At 39.0% G+C, this 15,326-nt stretch overlaps 1 protein-coding gene across 2 annotated transcripts in view; it reads right to left on the bottom strand.

Moving 5' to 3' along the window:
• LGSN (lengsin, lens protein with glutamine synthetase domain) overlaps positions 1–14,823 on the bottom strand; it is a 37,368-nt gene extending 22,545 nt beyond the window's left edge. Inside the window, exon 1 of one of the 2 annotated variants that reach the window (XM_037056321.1) lies at positions 14,725–14,823. In XM_037056321.1, coding sequence (XP_036912216.1) covers positions 14,725–14,820 — 96 coding nt within the window. In that variant the 5' untranslated portion in view covers positions 14,821–14,823. The other variant, XM_037056322.1, reaches the window with a different exon arrangement.
• Between the last annotated feature and the right edge of the window lie 503 nt (positions 14,824–15,326).

Below are 15,326 nucleotides of genomic sequence, written 5' to 3'. Positions count from 1 at the left end.
TTTGGAAGTCCAATCTGAATACATGGAATCTCTGGGTATTTTGTTGTTATCTGTTCTTTCTTACAAATGTAATAACTTTCATTGCAAACATTTAAAAGTACAGAAATTCATAAAGTAAAATGAAAAACTAAAAAAATATGTAATAAAAATTATTTGTTTTCCCATAACCTGTACATTTTTGACAAGTAAATATTTTCAGAAAGAATTGGGTTTTTTGTTACTACAAATAGTTTTTGTAATGGCTCATTTTCTAATATAAATTCTTTAATAGTTGTTTCTAGTAAAAATGTAATGTGTCAGTACTGATTGGGACCAGACAAATTTTAAAATATAACAGAAATAGAAATTGAAGATAATAGATATAGTATATTCACACTTCTTGTTGGCAAGTGACTTACTGGGACTACTCTACTTTGTATAGAATTAATTCATTTATTCAACAAGTACTTAGAATAGAATAGGCCAGTCACATCTTCAGCAATAGAATAAGCCAATCCATCTTGAGTTGTTCTAATGCCCTAGAAGGTCTAGATGCTCTAGAAGAACTAAAGATGGATTACTTGTTGTTTCATGGAACATAATATAATACATGATTTAAAAGATGTATGAGTATGTGTTATATGAATAAGGACGGCACTACTAGGTCATTTTCCTGATGAGGTAGCTGAATTTCTGAAAGATGCAGTAAAGCACCTAATTTCACAGCTAGGAAGTACAAAATCCAAAAGGATGGTTTGAAAGTCTTTCATTTCTTCATGCTACTTATGAATTTTACAGACATAAAACACTAAAAACTAACGACATTGCTTTTAAGAATACTAAATGCTGAACAGTTTTATACAAAATGCAGCAGTAAACATAAGTCTTTTTTTACCTTCACATTTCAATTTAGAGTTCAGTGACATCTTTGTCCTCAGAGGTGAAACTAAACACAGAAGGAAAATACAGATACATTTCCTGGAAGTTACAGAGAATCAGAATTTTACTTAACATAATGAGCTAAAAATGAGATGGTCTGTTTGGGAAAGCATCAGGTTTCTCATCCTCAAGTGCAATTATGGAGGGATTAGACAGTCAAATGTCAGCAATTACCAGATACCTTCAGTTCCACTACCAGAGATGCTCACCACTTTTACAATAAGATTACCTAGATCCAAGTCAACAAATTAGGTGTAATCCTATTGCACCTGTATACTCCTATTCACCCAAGAATTTTTGAACAGCTTTATTATAAAGAGGCTTTGTGTGAAAGAAATGTCACAATGTAAAGATGGGGCTGTCCCTTGTGTAAAGAGCTCTGGATCTCACGCCCATCCCAGGAAGACAACAAAATACACAATGGCGCTGCCAACCGCAAAGGAGATCGCTTCCGAGAGCAAGGCTATGCAATAGCTGCCACAGAAGTCTCTCTACGGGAAAATGTGCCTAACCAATAGTTTCAGAGATGGGAAGAAAATAATATTCTAAAGGTATAGTGCCATGTTATTTTTTAAAAGATGAATCTAAATAATAAAGGAAGATAAAATGGTAAAGAAAGCAAAAAATCTGATCAATTCCCTGAGCTCAGTGCTAGTACTGTTCTTACTTAGACTTTTCATAAGTGAACTGAAAAATAAATGTCCACCTTTTCCAGAGAAATTAAGATTTTGCACCTAAAAATATATTTAACTCTGTGGCAAGGATCAAAGTAATTTTTGAAAACTTTGTGGATAGGCAGAAAGGTAACAGATATGCCTCAGAGGTAAGAAAAGACTTACAGGAAAATTCCTTTCTTTCTTTTTTTTTATTCCTACCATCTCATTTTATTTTATTTTTGTTTTTTAAAATATATTTTATTGATTATGCCATTATAGTTGTTCCATTTCCCCCACTTCATTCCCCTTCACCCTGCATGCCCCCTCCTCCACTATTCCCTCCCTTTAGTTCATGTCCATGTGTCACAAGTTCTTTAGATTCTATATTTCCCATACTATTCTGTCTTCTCCCTATTTTCTACCTACCACCTATGCTACTTATTATCTGTACGTTCTCCCCCCTTCTCCTCTTCTCACTCCCCTGTTGCTAACCCTCCATGTGATCTCCATTTCTATGGTTCTGCTCCTGATCTAGCTGTCCTCTTAGATTGCTTTTGTTTTAGGTGTGGTTGTTAATAACTGTGAGTTTGCTGTCCTTTCACTGTCCATATTTTTTATCTTCTTTTTCTTAGATAAGTCCCTTTAACATTTCATATAATAAGAGCTTGGTGATGATGAACTCCTTGAATTTGATCTTATCTGAGAAACACTTTATCTGCCCTTCCATTCTAAATGAAAGCTTTGCTGGATAGAGCAATCTTGGCTGTAGGTCTTTGGATTTCATGAGTTGGAATACTTCTTTCTAGCCCCTTCTTGCCTGTAAGGTCTCTTTTGAGAAATCAGCTGACAGTCTGATGGGCACTCCTTTGTATGTGACTGTCCCCTTATCTCTTGCTGTTTCTAGAATTCTCTCCTTCATTTTAATCTTGGGTAATGCAATTATGATATGCCTTGGTGTGTTCCTCCTTGGGCCCACCTTCTTTGGGACTCTCTGAGCTTCCTGGACTTCATGGAAGTCTATTTCCTTTGCCAGATTGGGGAAGTTCTCCTTTATTATTTGTTCAAATTAGTTTTCCACTTGTTGCTCTTGCTCTTCCCCTTCTGGTCCCCCTATAATCTGGATGTTGGGACGTTTAAAGATGTCCTAGAGGTTCCTAAGCCTCTCCTCATTTTTTTTGAATTCTTGTTTCTTCATTCTTTTCTGTTTGGCTGTTTCTTCCTTCTGGTCCACTCCATTGATTTGAGTCCCAGATTTATTTCCATCACTATTGGTTCCCTATGCATTTTGCTTTATTTCACTTAGCGTAGCCTTCATTTTTTTTTATCTAATTTGTGACTAAAATCAATCAGTTCAGTCAGCATCCTGATCACCAGTGTTTTGAACTGTGCGTCTGATAGGTTGGCTATCTCTTTGTCACTTAGAAGTATTGGCTCTGGGGCTTTGAGCTATTCTTCTGCTTGAGCCATAATGTTTTGGTCTGCTTGTGCCTGTTACGTATCAAGGGTGAAAGCTTAGGTGTTAACTGGGGTGGGTCAGCCCAGTTGCTGGGTTGTGACTGGGGGCAGGGTCAGAGAGGGAGCAATGGCATTTGTTCCACTCTCTCTCCACAAGCAAATTGAGCCCTTCTGGTGCTGGTTTCTGGGTGGGTGGTCTTGTGTACATTCTAGGACCCTGTGGGTCTCCCCAACAAACTCTCCTGTGAGGCTAGGAACCTCTCCCGGCACCTAAACCCCCAAAAGTTTTCCCAATAGGTGCTTTTAGGCTTTATTTCCTATCACTGGGGCCCCGGATTGCAAGGTCTGTCTCACTGCCCCCCTTTTTTTTTGCCTGGTTTATCTGCACGTGAATATGTGACCATGGTCAGCCAGCCACCTTGCCAGTTTTATTCAGTTTTCATCCCAGCCTGCCTGGGTTGATAATCACCACTTCCTCCTGCTGGGACCCATCTCTGCCAGCTGCTGACTCCGCCCCTTTTTACAGTCGGATGAATGGTTTGTTGTTGTAGGACTTTGGTGCAGTTTAATTTTCTGTCTGTTTTGGTTTTGGTTTTGTTTCTAAATCTTTGTTGTCCTTAAATTTGGTTGTGTGAAGAGGTACAGTATTTTCACCTATGCCTCTATCTTGGCCAGAGTAGATTTTTTCTTTTTTTAAAATTTTTATTGAATTTAAGTGGGGTGACACTGATTAAGACATTGCAGAAAATGTTAAATTACATACGGTATGTAATATATATTTACAAGAATATGTTCTGATACAGTGTGAAATTTATCCAAAAACATTATAGAACTGTTGGTGAAGATATCAATGAATGGGCTGCTACAGATAAAAATACTGGGCCTCATCAGAATATTTTATATATAATGGGAGAAGGCATTCTATCTTTAAAAAATATAACATGCCTAGAACTAGAATAATAAATATAGTTCTAGCCCCTGTATCTTAGGAAAGACTTAGTGGGCTATAAGTGGATAAATATGTATTTATTTATGTAAACCTATACCACATAAAATTGTTATCATTATTATATCAAAAGGCATATAAAGGTCTTCTACGCAGAGGAAAAATAAAACTCTTTAAGGCTGTAAAATGAAACCTTAGTAGAGATATTACTGGTCAGTCTAGAACATAACACAGGCATTCTGGTTTCAGTAAGTAGACTTGTAACTCTACATATGAAACACAAGCCTATTTTTAACATCAAGAGAGGTACTTGAACCAGAAAAAGGTAGATTTGAGGTAAATAAAAATTAATATAAAATGAACTAAAAACCTTTAAATCTGAAAATAAAACTTTAAATCCTAAAAGAGAAAATGCATTTAAAATATAAAAATAGAATCAGGAAGTTTGTCTAGATTTGCACAAAAAATAACATAAAGCAGAAAAAGCAGAGTAAGTTGGGGCCAGTAAATCTCTAGCCCTGAGTCTTGCCTGTAGAAGGTCAACAATAGCCTCCCATAGAGCAGCTGCATCAGTGCCGGGACACACAGATCCATGCTGCAAAGCAGAATAGACCTCTGGTGTCACCTCAGGGGGCATTCTTTCCTCCTACAATATAGAAGCATCAGTTCTCTCTGTCTACCTGTGCAGGTGTTTTGGGGATGAGTCATAAGCATCTACAGGGCAGAGAACAGATCTTACCCAACTTGCTTGGCATATTACCTGGTTCAGTGCCACACACAAGGTTTTTGACAAATAGGTTTTAATTATTATGATATGTTGCCATTTCCCTCAATTTTGCAGCCTCATACAACCATAAGATCTACTTTGGGGAATAAGAATGTTTTTGATCTATCCTCTGTTCACCACAGTTAAGAATTCAGCTGATGACATGATTTTATGATATTGCTTCAAATAGGGAATCTCAGTAAATATTCTTTAGGGAAATACCAAATCTAAGATTAATAACTGTTCATTTTTACTGAAGGTTCTGCTGAGGAATCTGTTCTGCTTAGAAAAGTGATCATCCTAGCAGATTTTCTTCGCACACACAATCTGCCCTCCTGCATCACAGAGCCTTTGTTTGGGCGGCCGCGTTTTGGTGCTTCATCTCATGCTGCACCTGCTCACGTTGCCAGAGCATCTGGTGCGGAACGCAGTCTTTGTCCTTTTCCAGACATTAGCTAACTGGAAAAGAAATGGCACACACTATCCCCCTCTCTCCTCCCAAGTACTTTCTCTTCCTGAGAATATGATTCTATCTGGGATTGCACAAAGGAGGTTATTCAGCAGAGAGTTGGGTCAAGTGGACGCCACGGCTCACCTTTATTACAGCTATTAAATATAACGTTCCATCCCAGTTAACAAGGAACTTTTTTCCAAAAGAGAGACTATGTCTCTTTCTGTGAAAATTGTGTCCTTTAAAATCATATCTGGTTTTCTTTCTGTTCTCCTAAGGGTAAACAATCAATATTGGTCTAGACTGGACCAGAGACAGTGTGACTCTTAAAAGTTTTCACACAAAAACTGGGTCAGCTGGAACCCTTGGCTAAAATTGTGAGAGGTCAAGGAGAAAACACAGTTCTACCATAAGCTCAGTAGTAGCAAAACCTATTCCAATTTAGTTAGAAATGAGAATTTCAAAAAGCTGGTGATGTCAATACTAGTTACTTTCTTTAAACCGTCACTAACAGGACAAAAGCCCCCTTTTTCAGGCCCTCTTTGCCAGAGCTAGCTGGACCCCATAAAGTACAACCAACCATAATTGGTTTATGAGCCTTTGTCCTCAGGACTAGGAAATTACTGGAAGCACCCTGAGTGCACAGAGCCTCTGGGAACTTACAAAACAGGACATACCAGACCAGAACAACCAGACCCTAGACCACAATGACCAGACTGGACCCTGCACCCAAAGATATCATCGAAACAAGTTGCAGCCAAGCTGAAACATCCTGCTCTACAACCATCCCATTTCCTGATAAAAACTCAAAGCCCCGACCCCTCAGGGCTGGTGTGTATCTCCTCACTCAGCCCTTTCCCTCCCTTGGGAAAGTAATAATAAAACCTTTACTCTTCTGCACTTTCTTCTCTTTGTTAATTCTTTCACAACCTGCATCACTGACCACCCTAACAATTTGGTGGCCCATACAGACACATTCTCTATTTCTCCCTCTCCTCCATTCCTGAGATTTGTGACTAAGGGAGCCGTGGGCAGTAGAAGCTTGGCCAGGGCTAACTCCCTAACCCTGTCTCCGTGGGGTATGGAAAGAGGATTCTGACCATTCCCCATCTCTCCAGACTCTGAGGACAGTCTCCTGCTCACCCATCTTCACAGCCAGCAATCAGTAAGTCTCTCTGAATCTCAGGACTAAAACATCTTATCAAAAGTGATAGCTTGTCCCCTCCTCTCATTGTCATTGTTGTAAACCTCAGTACTGGGTCTGTCCCCTCCCAGACTATAAAACATTCTGAATTCTCCCCCAGGAGACCTGGGAGTTGCTAAATCCTGCGAACAATTGTGTCTGCCTCCCAATGCAGAGAAAAATGTGGCATATTAAACAACCTGCTTTTCTGTCTCTCTGCCTGACTCTTTAACACCCCTTCCATCTCTTCTTCCTACTTCTCCCCCTCAGACCTCTCTCCCCTTTCTCCCATTTCAGATTTGGTGTCTCCAGGCCATCCCTATTCTGGCCAGCTGTCCCTCTCAGGGACCCTGTAAGCCTGTGACCCAACTCCCTCTCTTTGAGGATGCTGGTTTGGAGGGTATTATTCAGCTCTAGGCTCCCTTTTTAATGTCGGACTTCTCCCAAACTGAGGTCCAACTTGCCAATTTTGTTTTGTGTTTTTCCAGACAAATTTTGGGAAGATAATTCTGATCAAAAGGGGGAAAACCTTAGCTATATACGAGCAAAGCAATTCAATTTAAGTCTACTTGCTTTTGGCTTTTTATTACAAAGAGGCTGTAAAATGGATTTGGAGCTGTAGATAAATGTCTTGTGCTGTGTTAGAGGTGTATTTCTTGAAAGTGAGAATGTGTCTGCCAGTAGAGAAACCTATGTTTCTAAAGGTCATGAAATGTGTTCACAAAAGTAAATCTAGGGAATGCCAGTTGCTTACCTTTTATCATTGGGAATTGAGGTTTCTAAAAGTTAAATTAAGTTGAAAAGAAATTGTATGGTTTTAGTAATAGAAGGCTTAAGGCATGAAGATGCAATTTTAAAGGACAAGAATTGAAAGTAAATTATTCTAAAGATAGTTATTTCTGGATGGATAAGAAGTTTGTGACAGTTGCCAAAAGGATTGTGAAAGTTTGTTAAAACTTTTAAATTTGGGGAGAAAGAAACCTCAGGCTTCAGTACCCTGTCTTCTACCTAATTTCTCTGGTGACATCTTTGCCCCTCATGGGGCCTGGAGGTGTTTTCATTACTGTAGCCCCCAGTCCCCTCTCTGGACCTTGTACCTTCTGTCCCCAGATTTCTGATCTATCAGAGGGCCAAAGCAGTCCCACCCAGGCTCTTCCCTGCTGCTAGACTCCTTGGACTGAAGCCAAGACTTTCTTTATTTCCACGGTTCATTCACAGTCCNAAAGATAGTTATTTCTGGATGGATAAGAAGTTTGTGACAGTTGCCAAAAGGATTGTGAAAGTCTGTTAAAACTTTTAAATTTGGGGAGAAAGAAACCTCAGGCTTCAGTACCCTGTCTTCTACCTAATTTCTCTGGTGACATCTTTGCCCCTCGTGGGGCCTGGAGGTGTTTTCATTACTGTAACCCCCAGTCCCCTCTCTGGACCTTGTACCTTCTGTCCCCAGATTTCTGATCTATCAGAGGGCCAAAGCAGTCCCACCCAGGCTCTTCCCTGCTGCTAGACTCCTTGGACTGAAGCCAAGACTTTCTTTATTTCCACGGTTCATTCACAGTCCTCGAAGCTTTCATCGAGAGTCTCAGCAGGTCTTCTCGCTAAGTATTCAGAACCTTCCATCTCCTTTCCCAGTCTTTTTAAAAGGTGCCAAATGCAAATGAGAAAAATCTTGCACTTTCTCTACAAAAATTAGTAATTCAAATTATGGATCTTTACGTGTTCAGTCTTCATATGTGTCGCCTATATGTGATACGACTTTGTCTATGTATTATATGTGGTATGTTTTCTGCCTCTGAATGGCATAACTAAAAGGTAGTATTTTGTTGGCCTAAAGATATTAAATACTTATATAAATTAAGCAGGATCTCATGTTCTGGACAAAATATGTGATATTAAAACCAGTTTTAAGTCTGATTAATGTTTTTTAGAGTTATTGACAAAAAATACATACATATATTTGTTTTACACCAAGCTTATGTTATAATCCTTTAATTAAGCTTGTTTGATGACCTTCCCAAAGTTTAAATTTTAAAATACCTTTTGTTTTTGTTTTTTGAAAATATATTATATTGATTATGCTATTACAGTTGTCCCATTTCCCCCCTTGACTCCCCTCCACTCTGCACACTCTCTTCCACCCACATTCCCCTCCTTTAGTTTATGTCCATGTGTCATGAGTTCTTTAGCTTCTACATTTCCCATACTATTCTTGCCCTCCCCCTGTCTATTTTCTACCTACCGTCTATGCTATTATTCTCTGTACCTTTTCCCCCTCTCTCTTCCTCCCACTCCCCTATTGATAACCCTCCATATGATCTCCGTTTCTGTGGTTCTGTTCCTGTTCTAGTTGTTTGCTTAGCTTGTTTTTGTTTTTGTTTTAGGTATGGTTGTTAATATTTGTGAGTTTGCTGTCATTTTACTATACATATTTTTTATCTTTGTTTTCTTAGATAGGACCCGTTAACATTTCATATAATAAGGGCTTGGTGATGATGAACTCCTTGAACTTGACCTTATCTGAGAAGCACTTTATCTACCCTTCCATTCTAAATGAAAGCTTGGCTGGATAGAGCGATCTTGGATATAGGTTCTTGCCTTTCATGACTTGGAATACTTCTTTCCAGCTCCTTCTTGCCTGTAAGGTCTCTTTTGAGAAATCCGCTGACAGTCTGATGGGCACTCTTTTGTGGGTGATTGTCCCTTTATCTCTTGCTACTTCTAGAATTCTCTCCTTCATTTTAATCTTGACTAATGTAATTATGATGTGCCTTGGTGTATTCCTTCTTGGGTCCAACTTCTTTGGGAATCTCTGAGCTTCCTGAATTTCCTGGAAGTCTATTTCCTTTGCCAGATTGGGGAAGTTCTCTTTCATTATTTATTCAAGTAAGTTTTCTACTTGTTGCTCTTGCTCTTCCCCTTCTGGTCCCCCTATGATTCGGATGTTGGAATGTTTAAAGATGTCCTGGAGGTTCCTAAGCCTCTCCTCATTGTTTTGAATTCTTGTTTCTTCACTCTTTCCTGTTTGGTTGTTTCTTTCTTTCTTCTGGTCCACTCCATTGATTTGAGTCCCAGATTTGTTTCCATCACTATTGGTTGCCTCTGCATTTTCCTTCATTTCACTTGCATAGCCTTCATTTTTTCATCTAATTTGCAATCACAATCAACCAATTCTGTGAGCATCCTGATCACCAGTATTTTGAACTGTGCATCTGATAGGTTGGCTATCTCTGTCACTTCGAAGTATTGATTCTGGGGCTTTGATCTGTTCTTCTGTTTGGGCCATTTTTTGTGTGTGTTGTCATGCCTGTTATGTATGAGGGGCAGAGCCTTAGGTGTTTACCAGGGCAGGGTCACCAAGTTGCTAGGTTGTGATGCAATATGCAGGCGGCGGGGTCCGAGAGGGAACAATGGCACTTACCCTGCTTTCTGTTGGATTTCAGTCCCTTCTACCACTTCCCCCAAGCAAATTGGGCCTTTGTGGCAATGATTCTTGTGTTGGTGGGCTTGTGTACGTTCTAGGACCCTGTGGGTCTCTCCAATGAACTCTCCTGTGAGGCTGGGAGTCTCTCCCTGCACCTCAATCCCCACACGTGTTTTCAATTGGTGTTTTGAGGCTTTATTTCCTCACTCTGGGATCCTGAGTTGCTCAGTCTGTCTCACTCCCCAGTGCCGCCTGGTTTATCTGTGTGCAAATGTGGAACCGCCAGGTCAGCCAGCTGCCTTGCGTGCAGTGCCTCACTTCACAATCGCAGCCTCACTGGGTCTGCCCATTGCCACCCTACACCCAGGGTCTGCCAGATACTGCCTGAACACCCAGGGTCCACCTGCTGCTGTCTTACATGCCCGGGGTGCCTTGCATGTCCGGTGCCATCACTTTTTGTGCTGTAACCCCTCTTCACCCACCTACCAGTCTGGATGAATGTGTCTATTTTAATTCCTGGGTTGTCAGACTTCCATACAGTTCAATTTTCTGTCAGTCTGGTTGTTCTTTTGTTTCTAAATTGTTGTTGTCCTTATTTTGTTTGTGCAAGGAAGCACAGTGTGTCTACCTATGCCTCCATCTTGACCAGAAGTCGAAATACTTTTTAAAATACCTTTTAATCAAGAAATGACTTTGAGTTGTTCCAATGGGCTCCTCAAATATCTCAAGTATTCTTTGTAAAAGAATTTTCATCTTTAAACTAATTAGGCTCTCTTAATTACATGGGAAGCTTTGCCAAACAGAATAATAATGACTATGTTCTATTTGTATACACATACTTTTATCAAAATAGATTCTCTAGTATTTCAAACTGCTCTAGAAAGAAAGTTGCAAAAATGTAAAGCCAAGTTCAAACAAGAGGCTCTCAGGGGTAGTGGGTGTCCTGTCAGAGACACCGGACAAGCCAACAGTGATGGTTCCCTGGGGAACATCCAGCAGTGGTGCTCTGGGTGTTTGTAACTCACACCTTGGGAATTTATGAGTTGTTTCCAGTGCTCAGTGCACACTTCCACTAAGTCCTGTATAGCATTTTAAAACCTTGCATACTGTTAGATCTTTATATGTTTTGAAGTTGTGTGTTGAATCTAAAAATATGGGTTTTATATTGTTCTTTTATGTCATTTCATAATAAGCATTATGAAATTGTTATCTTGAAATATTATATTTTACAAAGAAGCAAATTGCTTTATCAATTGCATTATAACCAAATTTGTAATCATTTCATTTTAAATTTTGTCATTTATAAACACTCAGTGTTTTACTCTAACATATTTGCAAATGTATCTATGGAAAGGTTCATGAAAAGAAGTCTGACTTCAAATTACAGGTATCTAAGCAGGTCATATTTTTTAAATAAATGAAGATTTATACAACCCTAAAGAAAACTGGATTCATGAAAATGCAGGCAAATAATCAAGACAAACAAAATTTTTTCAAAAATTTTGTTCACTTTAAATCTTTTTTTTCTAGATATAAGGAAACTTTTTTCTCTAGAGCAATTTCTAAAGCATACCCTCATAAGCAATATTAAAATATTTATATTTTTAACCCTACCTAATCCCTCCAGAATTTGGCAACTCTTAATGAGTATTATTTTCATGGCAATATGTTTGTTTGCATAAACCAAATAAGAATCGGTTCTCTTTATAATAGCGCCAGTTTCCAAATGTAGTTTTATTAACCAAGTCTTTTTCTGGAATGTCATGATGAAAAGAGTCATGCCTGGACTCTGGATGTCACTAGAAAGCCTTAAAAAATTAAGATTGATGTTCGAAGCCAATAAAAGCCCATTGAAGAAATTACCTGGTACCTTGCTTGGTCATGTGGTTCATAGCAATCTTTCCAGGAAAGGAATGGAGGTTGCTCTCCTGAAAGATGGCAAGGAAGGAACCTCAAGACATTTTGGGGACCTCAAGAACTTGAGAAATCTGCCCAAACTTATAGCAATTTCAGACAAAGCTAGATGGCAATTGTGGCTTGGCTTCTTTGCCCTGAGAGTCTGGCTAAAGCTCAGTCTGAAGGTTCCTTGTGAAATTCCAGCAAAGCAGATCTGAAAGAGCCTATTCGATCAATTACTATTCTTGTTGTGTTCGTGCAAATAATCAGCCAAATTGAAACTGGACTTAATGCAGTCTCTTTGATAAAATGAGGGTGATTTAGGGAGAAAAGTCGTGTTTCGATGGAAATCACAATGTTCACCCAAAAACTGAATTAGATCCTAATTTTTTTTTCGTTTTCTTCCAAGCTAACATTTCACTTTTTTCTTTCATTCCTTGATTTGGAATTGAGGGCTACTGATGCAGTGTCAGACATACAGAATTTACCTACTACTCTGCATTTTCCTTTTCAGGATTTTAAGGCCAATATCTGGTCCTGGTTTTCTCAGCTGACTCCTTTTCTAGGTACCATCACTGCCTTTCTCTTTATTGTCACTTTCAGGCCATGTCTCCTAAAATACCTTATATCTGTCATCCAACAAAGCATCCAAGCTCTAGGAGACTCCTTTTGCAAACAACCCCGGGCTACATGAGCTTCCCAGTTCCACCCTCTCCCTTTTAATGACTCATACCCAGATCCACAGGCAAGGAAAACTCTATGTCCATAATCCACAGGAAGTAGTTCAAAAGAAAAGAACTTTATCTCTGTGCCTCAAAACCAGAACAGGTTCAGCTCATTAAGAATAAACCCATCTCAAAAACCAGAAGGGGATATAATAGAACAAAAGCTTCCTTTTCAGGCCCTCTTTGCCAGAGCTAGCTGGACTCCATAATGTATGATCAACCCTAATAGTTTTATGAGCCTTTGTCCTCAGAACTAGGAAATTACTGGAAGCACCCTGAAGGCACTGAAGCTCTAGGAACTTACGAAACAGGACACACCAGACCACAATAACCAGACTGGACCCTGCACCCAAAGATATCATCGAAACAAGTTTCAGCCCAGCTGAAACATCCTGCTCTACCAACCACCCCTGATAAATTACCTGATAAAAGCTCAAAGCCCCCACCCCTCCAGGTTGGTGTACTTCTCCACACCTAGCTCTTTCCCTCTCTTGGGGAAGCTAAAGTAAAACCTTTACTCTCTGCACTTTTTTCTCTTTGTGAATTTTTTTTCACAGCCCACATCATCAACCACCCTAACAATTACTTGCAACTACAAATTTACTTTTAGATGAATTGATTGTCTTACACAAACATGTCCATCATTTGATGACTCTGACAATGATAGGTCACTATCTGATAAGTCACAGCTCCTTACCAGTGAGTCCCTTCTTCATGCAGTGTTACCCAGTTTCCTCGTGGAAAGTATACTTATTCTTGTCTCCATCCCAAAACACATCGCTTAGACGCAGTATACATAGCAGTGGCTCATTCTTCCTTAGATTTTTATCTGTCTTCTCTACTAGATGAAGAAGGAGTAAGGATCCAGTAGATTCTCTATACAATACTATTCCACAGTGAATTGTTCTACCATTGTGCCTTGCACATAGTAGGTATGCTACTTGCATTATATTTTCTTAACTTCATCTAAAGAAAACTGACAACCTCCCAGACTTGACCACAGCATTCCTTCCAGGCTACATTTCAGCTTTTCAGAATAATCTGTCAGAAACACAAAGGTAGAACTGGGCACATACACATTAAGAACTCATGAGAAATGCTACATGTTGACAGCTGAGTGTTTTAATATATTCTAGAAGAGATGGGTGGCTGTCGCCATTTAAAATGTTGAATATTTCAAATGTAATTTGAAATTGAGTTCTGAAAGGGACCACCAGATTAGTGCCCCTCTGAAGCTGCCTTTTTTAAGATATTGATTTTAAGCTGTTTGTTAAGGGAAAAAAAAAGACTCAGAGATAAACTTGACCCTTCCCCTTTTCCTGCCCAAGAAATTCAGATAGAGAAACCTCTTCAGGGAGAAAATCTTAGTATGTTTGCTTTAGACTAGTTTGAATTAAATATGGTAAATAGGAGGGCTTCAGGCTGGGGCCTGTTAGCTAGACACACCCTGGTTTTCCATTGTTTCTGAGTTGCCTGCCCTGTGTGTTCCAGCCCATTCTCACTTCTGAAACTTAATACCCGTTTACCCCACCTTTTCCCCTTTGTCAAAAATGGCATATATGCTCAATTTGGCTTCACCGTTTTGGGAATTTTCATGCTGATGTAAATTCCTCATGTGCATGTATTAAAATTTTATATTCTTTTGTTAATCTGTTAATTTGGTTATTAGACAAGCTAGAAGAACTTAGAAGGTGGAGAAAAGTATTAATATATTTTAGCTCGCAAAGTTCTTGACTTTAAACATTTAACCTCAAATCATTTTGTATTCTTGAGACTATGACAGATGTCCCCCATTTCCCCATATGCCCCTCTCCACCCAGCCCTCACTCCCTCAAAGCATTTTATTAGAATGAGACAAATACTTTAACAAAAACAAAGATTGTACTCTCAATAACAATCAAAATAGGCATAAAAATTTTATAGTATGCTCATGCTCTGAAACATAGTACCTAATGAAGTTATTTTAACTGATTATTAAAACTAAGTAAGCTTTCCGTATGCAAACTCTGAATCTATTTTTTTTATAAACTCAATGTATAGTAAAGAAGGGAGTTTCTTCACAAAACTCTCCAAAATAGACATAAAACAAGTATAAGCATGCTGTCCTTATCCATACAGGCATTCAAATAGTTGACATACAACAATAGAAGGCTTTGCTATCAGTATTCTCATAAATAACATTTTAATTATTAACTTCATACCTCCTCCAGAAGGTCTCCTTCATTACTCATCTCACACTTTTTATTTAAGTTGCCCTTGGAAACCACAATATCCCCAACTAAAGCATTCAACATGTTTTTATATGTATACCTGAAACAAGCACTGCAGATGATGAATTCCATGGAGGCTGTTTCCAGAGGGATCTGGCAGGTAATAAAAGATAAACACCAGACTCTGATGTATCATGCCCAAGGCACAGTATGCTGAAAACGCACTAGAAGAGCCCAATGACAAATGTTCATTTATGCCTGACTTCCTACAAACAAAGGGATACAAAGCTTAAAACTGTGTTGATTGGCTTTTTCTCCAACATAGTGAATTTTTGCCATATAACAATTGTATTCTGGAATGAAATCTATTGTTAGACTCAGATGGTGCACACTTAGTAGACAATTGTGCTATCAAAGTCCACAGACAAAAACCCGAATGGAAAAATACAGCAGTAAGTGACCCAGATTTTTACCAATGGCAAAAAATCCTCTTATTTGTAACTCCTATTTTTCTTCCCCCCCTCGTCCCTTCTGCTCTTTAAATTAATTCTAAATTAATTTCTTCATTATATAAATACAGCCATCTTGCTTTGGCCTTTTTAATTCTCCAAATGTCAGTCTCTGACAAACTCCAGCCCTTCCCAGCTGGCCACAGTGAGCATGGAATTATCTACAGGCAGCCCTACATGGTACCATAAACAA

This window comes from Sturnira hondurensis, unplaced genomic scaffold (assembly GCF_014824575.4).
Source record: "Sturnira hondurensis isolate 20B ecotype Veracruz unplaced genomic scaffold, ASM1482457v3 Scaffold0008908, whole genome shotgun sequence".
Taxonomy (NCBI): domain Eukaryota; kingdom Metazoa; phylum Chordata; class Mammalia; order Chiroptera; family Phyllostomidae; genus Sturnira; species Sturnira hondurensis.
This window is presented reverse-complemented; position numbering and strand designations above follow the sequence as displayed.